Source organism: Puntigrus tetrazona, chromosome 10 (genome assembly GCF_018831695.1).
Source record: "Puntigrus tetrazona isolate hp1 chromosome 10, ASM1883169v1, whole genome shotgun sequence".
NCBI classification, from domain to species: Eukaryota; Metazoa; Chordata; class Actinopteri; order Cypriniformes; family Cyprinidae; genus Puntigrus; species Puntigrus tetrazona.
Genome location: NC_056708.1, coordinates 13,026,193 through 13,033,191, shown reverse-complemented (window position 1 = coordinate 13,033,191; position 6,999 = coordinate 13,026,193). Strand labels below are relative to the sequence as shown.

Here is a 6,999-nt window from a genome sequence, read left to right as displayed (position 1 = left end):
ACAATGCAAGAATACTTGCCATATAGAGAATCATCCTGCCCTTGCACCCCCCAGTTATTGTTACAGACAGATGCTAGGTGATGTGATCAGAGTTTGTTGGCTTTGCTATCTTGGGATCATTTGGAGCGTCCTAACCCCTTAAGACTCATCTACATGTTTAATGTGTCGTTTAAAGACCGTGTGAAGCCACCTAGCTTCTCACATCAGTGTGTTTGGTCAGATGTTGATGCTATGTCTCCGCTACATGGATTACTTTAATGATTTGATGCCCTTGTTACACTGGTGGTCAGTAGAGACATTTTTGACCAGCTTACTAGACTGATTTTCACAGCCAGGAGGCTTAGAGAGCAGACAGGGCTCACAAGGGTTCAACCAGAGCAAAACAATATCAGACAGATCTGGAAAAATTATTTTGAGAAATTCATTAATTTGCCAGTATAGTTTACCATAGACATAGAAAGGATGCTAAAATGGGTGTTTATATATATCCCTGTATAATGAGTGATATTGCCACAGGCTATAGGTTACCTATAAGGTGATATATATATAGAATTTTTGCATGCATACATTCTCTGGGTAGATGAAGATAGTTAACATATAAAATCCTCATAGTAACATTTGTAATATAGTATTATGTGTATATATATATCATCTTTTTGTTTATATATATTTCTGTAATATATAGAACATGCATAGACATGTGGACAGTTGAACCAATGAATATTTGTTAGTTTTATTACAACAACAAACACACACATTCACAGAATTTGTTAACGGCAGAAATTATTTGCATTTATTTGTTAACATGGTGTTACATGGTTAACTGATTATTGCGTCATTACAATGGCATATTTTCATTCAATATATAATTGCAATGAAAATGCATGTGTATGTAGGCAACACCAATACATAGGTGAGGTTGGGCTTAACTTCATTTCTAAAATTCTTTGTGAATTCTGATTGTAATTGATCTGTACGTACAGGGCAAAATGATTGCACATTATTGGGACACGCTCATATGGAAGTCATCCATTTGAATGCAGCCATCTTAACATGTGAGCGCAGTCAAGCCCTTGGCTTTAATTTGGCATGCAACTCTTATGAACAAATTGTTTCTACTTTGTCTCCCATTATCCGTAGCGAACAATCGGACCGAACAAAAGCCATTCTCAGCGCTACAAATATAGCCAGTCATCCCATGATTGCCAGATTTAAATGTGCTCTTACGAACGAGCCAAGTAATGTGCCGTCAGACTGCCGTAAATAATCTGTCCATCTATCCGGCACAGCAGCAGGCTGTGTGAAGCTTGTTTTAGCAGTGTCCTCACAGACAACTGAACGAACACTGGCCAAAAGAGTTGTGGAGAAGAACTTCACCATGGGATGTTTGGAATGTCGCTGTGATCTCCTGCTTGGCATTGTGTGTGTGTGTGTGTGTCTGTGTGTGTGTGTGGTCACGACAGGGAGCGTGCCCATGTTAGGTGTGTGTCTGGCAGGTGGGGGGTAAGATGGACTCATGGTCTGCTTATGTGTGCTAGCAATAACACAAATGATCAGGAGTCTGGCGGGGAAGTGTCAGCTTCCTACAGCTGCTTCTTACTGTCAATCACATTAGCCATATGGTTCCATCACACCTCGACAGGCCTGTAAATACATGCTGCTTTATATGACAACACAGAGATGATGATACACTGCCCTCAATCTCTTTATTTTTAGTCATTTTTGATGTCCCTCTCACTTTTCTTTATGATAAAGTGAGGCAGTTGGGCCACTTTTTTGATCTCTCTAGTAAAATGTCTATGGACATATATGTGTGAATTTTCCAAAAAATGTGTGTGTGTGTGTGTGTGTGTGTGTGCCTGTTCTGTTACTAAAAATAAACAAATACAAATGATCAAGTACTACTTAAAACGACAATATTACACCATCATTTGCATGTATGTGTTTGAGTATTATAGTAGCATTAATAATAGCCTACATCAGGTTTTTTTTTTTTTTTAATATTATGTAGATTTGTTTTGGTATAATTTGAATTTTAATTAAAATTTGTTGTTTGTGATTTCTTCCATGTATAAATGTATATATTGTCATTTTGAAATATGTATATATAGTTTATTAAGTTTTAGTTTTAATTAATTTCGTTTTATTATTATTATTAATTTCGAGAGAGAGAGAGAGAGAGAGAGGGAGAGAGACATATATAGGTCTCAATAAATATTGAATATTTCCAACACTGAAACTTTTAGATATTCTAGATTCATTACATATAATGTGTAACACTTAAAACATTTATTATTATTATTTTGATGCTTACAGCTCATGAAAGTAATATAATGTATAGTAATAAAAAAGGGTTTGCTAAACATAAACGTTCATGTTCTTTTAAGTATGTACATTTATGCACTCAATACTTGGTCGGGGCTCTTTTAGCACAAATTACAGCATCAGTGTGTGTGTGTGTGTGTGTGTGTGTGTGTATACTGTTTTGAGTGGGGAAACATTTTATGTTTTATCTGTTTAATTTTCTTTCTTTTTTGCACTTCATTTTCATGTATTAAACAATAATATATATGACACGAAATAAGAAATATACATTAAATATGTGTATAGTTTTTAATTTAGTTTGAAGTATCGGTCATGAGAATATAATCGCAGTATTCAGTTGTAGTTTGTTTGCCTGCAGATGGAGCAGTTTACCCAGCTGATTAAAGTTTTTTTAATCCTCCACTACAAAATGTATTACCCATAAACCAAACTTAAATAATACACAATACTCAAGCAATTTACATTTCAAATATTTATGGTAAAGATTGATTATTTATGGCTATTATCAGACACCTGTCCACTGCTCATCAGGTCCAGGTGTGCACGTGGAAACAGTCATGTACACACATCCCCAGAACAATGCCCTCCTCACATCTCCGCTTGTCTCTTCATTATGTTCATTTGCCATGTCTTTGCATCTCCATAATTAAAATCTAATCCTGCATGCCGACTTTTTAAACGAGGACTAGCCTCAAGAGGAGGCTTATTTGATTAAAAAAGGGGAAGGGTAGAGGAGGGAGTCCTCCACAGCTCGGCAGGCAGGAGAGACAGCTCTTAATTGTGCTCCCATGAGGTGCGCGCACGCCTGGGCGGAGAGAGGGGGGCTGGGTGCTCAGAGGCTCCAGTGGGCCCGAAAAAACAAACCGCCACTGGGACCGGCTCTCCTGCGCAGCTCCCCTGGTGTCTCAGTGAGGGGAACCGAGGGGAGGAGCACTTATGAAGAGCCATGGGACTCTCCCAGCTTCCAATTCTCACTCCACCCTGCGGGGTCTGAGCTGAAACCCCCATCCTCTCTCTGTAAGTGTCTGCGTGAGGGTGAGAATCAGGGCTGCTCTACAGATCAACCAAACTCAGGGAACTGGTGACTCAGGAATCTGGTGGTATAAATTAAGCTTTGTTCGCTTTCTTACATAACTCCTAGTGTACTGTGTTACGTATTATTATTATTTTTTTGGCATGGCACCACAAAATGGTTTTAGATTAATTTTCGAATAAGGTTAGGTATAGGTTTTTATATCATTGTTTTTTAACGATTGTTGTATTTTTGTACCATGTTGTATTGTACAGCGCTTTCATTCTGAAGGTTTCTGATTTAACACAATTCTTAGCCTTTTTAAATGCTGTTTTAATGTTTAAGCACATGTTAGATGCTAACTGTACTTTATTTGTTGTGGACTTTGCGCGATGACAATAAAGTTGAATTATGATCAAAGTGTCAAAGTGACAACCTGCATTGAAATTGAGTTGAAAGCTTCTAAAAGTAATAATAGAATTATATTATATAATTATAACAACATAATTATTGTGACAAGTAAATGGATGAAAAAATTTACGCGTTCTATGCATTGTTTCTAAAAAAAAACAAAAAAACCCACCATATTAAGTGTAGTAAAAGAGCAAGATTCACCACAGAATATTAACTTTGGATGAACACACACACATAAAAAGAGTGAAAGAATATCTAATATTAATATTATATATATGTAATGCACATGTATGTAATGCATATGTATATATTATATAAAATATATATATATATATATATATATATATATATATATATATATATATATATATATATATATATGTGTGTGTGTGTGTATTAAAGTATATGAAGCAATTTTTAAATAATTGCAGTTCTAAAATAATTTAATGGTATAATCACCAGTCACATATTTAATTTTATAGAACTAATTTACTACATTTAATGAAAAACATTTTGCTTAATAAATTATGTATTTATGTTATCATCGTAATCATTGTCCAGCAATTAACACTGTTGGCTAAACAATGATTGGTTATCGTCATTAATTGTGACAATTAATACGATTATTTTGGATCATCACCGTGTCTCATTAACAATGAGGTGAAGCGATACCGCACACATCCGATAGAGGGCGCTGCTCTCCAAGTTCAAGTTCAAAAGCAGTATTTACAATTCATCAGGAATCGACCGGACAAGGGTTTATGTTATAACATCAAATCATCTAATGCCACCATCTTAAACACCGTCCATAACCATTTAAAATGCATATCGCTTCATGCAGAACAGTTATATGGAGGACAGAATGTGTTTCGTTTTATTTAAGCTATCGATCGCCGTATCCACATTCTTCACGCAAGAATGCCCATAAAATCAATATAATAGATGTATTGGTTTTTGAGTACAAACAGAGGGTAGCTGGACATGTACACGGTCAGCATTAAAAGCATTTTAAGACAGCTGCGCGCACGCAAGAACATACGGTATATATTTTCAATAGGGTTGAAAATGAAAACAAATCAGAAATCAATATATCAGGTGTATGAATACAACAACAGGCCAGAAGGTTCATCTGATCACGAGAAACGTAAAAAACACTCAAGCGGCGCGATGCGTTCGCGTCGCTGCCGTGATCGCGTCAGATCTGATCAGCGTCTCGTAATATCAATCTATAGCGATTATAAAAAAAATCAATAACCGTATAAACTCTCTTCTTTTAACGGATGAAAACGTATCCAGCATCCCCCTCCCGCTCCTGCGCCACGGGGAGCTCGCCTGAACGCGGAAACTCCATTCCGCGTTTTCTGCCTTTTATCGAGGACGCTCTCAATAATTGTTTTCAGTAGCCCTATTCAATATCGCAGGTCGGCGTTCGTTCGATAACTCCGTTCCTCGCGCGCCCGCGCCGTTCGATCCGCTCCGCTCCGTGTTTTGCGCGCGCTCCCCCGCCTCTCTCTCTCTCTCGCTCTCTCTCTCTCTGCTGAACTCCAGCCCCTCTCGCGCTCTCTCTATCAGCCTTTCATTCCGTCTCAATATGTCTCAAGATGGCGGCCAATGCGGGATCGATGTTTCAATATTGGAAACGCTTTGATTTGCAGCAGCTCCAGGTCAGCTTCCTTTCGCTTTGTACTCGCGGTGCGCGCCGGTGAGCCGGTCCCGGGGAGCGTCGCGCCGAGAGGCTGGCGCGTTGCTCTCGCGTCGGCGCTTTCGCCGGGTTCGGTGCCCATTGATTAAAGCGGCTCTCGCGCTGATCGGAAATTGATCCTCTTTGTTCAATTCCCATCGATCAACCATCACGGTCAAGGTGGATGCGGCCACTTTGGCAACGGGAGCCCTTGCGTTTTCCGATTCTTTCCCGCTCCTCTCCATCTCCGGGATGTTTTGGGAATAGTTTGCGCCGAAGAGATTTAGACAGTATGTTTGTTGAAATAATTTTGTGTTTAGAAGTGTGTCGCGCTACACGGGTGGCGCTGTGCTGGACCGAGACGTTATTGCTTAGTAACGAGAGAGGAGTTAGACTGCCTTCCTTTTTAGATTTCACCTCGTTTATTGTTTACTAGCACTTTTTGTGTGACTTTAGAAGTTTATGAAGTTAGCAAACGCAAAGTTCAGCTTGGTAGGTAAGTTTAAAGCGAAGACGGAATTGGCTGCTAAACCTGCGCCAGACAGGAACAATTAAACACAAAACAATAAACAAACACGAACGGATGAACGTTTTTGGAAATACAGACGCGAGACTCTTAAAAAGACGCTTTATTTCGTTATTCAGTCACAGAGACCGACTAGATGACTTATTAAAACAAATTAATGCTGTTTCACCCTGTCTTGTTTTTTTCTTCGCGTGTAACTTGTGTTTAAGTCGTTCTACAGAAATGTGGAGCGTTTAAACGCAGGTGGGAACGCGAGGATCGTCTTCGCTCTTGTAGTTGTTTTGGTTTTTGTTTTTAAAATTGATTAGTTGTCAAACTCGGAACTCTTTCGTTATTTGTAGCGTTCTCGCTGTAGGAGTATGAAGTGCATTTGTCGCGTTTGGTTAGGCATAAACAATAGACCCATGATTGTATCAATTATTGATTAAGAGTTTATGTATTTATGAACTGAGGTCGCAAAGCTTAGCTAGAAAAAAAAAATCGCTGACCTATTTTCCGATCGAACTTTAAATTTCCTCTCACCAGTGAGCGTTTATAAATCTTCATAAGCCTACCGAGTCATTTAAAAATCGATCTCGTATTATTTAAAAATCGATATCGTTCGACAGTAACACGAAAACGAGCTTTTTTTAGATAGATTACGTTATAAGTATAGACGATTTTTGCCTTTTTTTTTAAATATTGCAAAAATATTGTTTCGTCGAATGTGCTAATATGAATGTAAATTAAAGCAAAATGTAGAAGACTGTACGTGTGCATGTGTTGGAGTATGTTTTGGGATGCTATTCAGCTTTTGTGTAACATTAATCTGTAATAGTCAAACATTGCCCGACTCCTTGCATGTCAGATGTTTTGCTGTTTGATTATGTTGTGTTCTAGGAAAATCGTTTATTCAATTAAGGTTCAGACATATAGTGTTGAACATAAAAGGACCACACACACAGCTGGGCATATTCTGATGTGGTGACTCTAAATTTTCAATGCTCTCCCTCCCTCTCTCTCTCTCTCTCTCTCTCTCTCTCTCCCTCTCCCTCTCTCTCC

At 38.4% G+C, this 6,999-nt stretch overlaps 1 protein-coding gene across 4 annotated transcripts in view; it reads left to right on the top strand.

The window, feature by feature from the left end:
• Positions 1–4,381: 4,381 nt before the first annotated feature.
• The window catches only part of cux1a (cut-like homeobox 1a), a 113,628-nt gene continuing 111,010 nt past the window's right edge, over positions 4,382–6,999 (top strand). For 2 of the 4 annotated variants that reach the window (XM_043250449.1, XM_043250447.1), the window contains exon 1: positions 4,382–5,415. In XM_043250449.1, the coding sequence (XP_043106384.1) occupies positions 5,353–5,415 (63 nt within the window). In that variant the 5' untranslated portion in view covers positions 4,382–5,352. The remainder of the gene's footprint in view (positions 5,416–6,999) is intronic. The other 2 variants (XM_043250451.1, XM_043250450.1) reach the window with 1 other exon arrangement.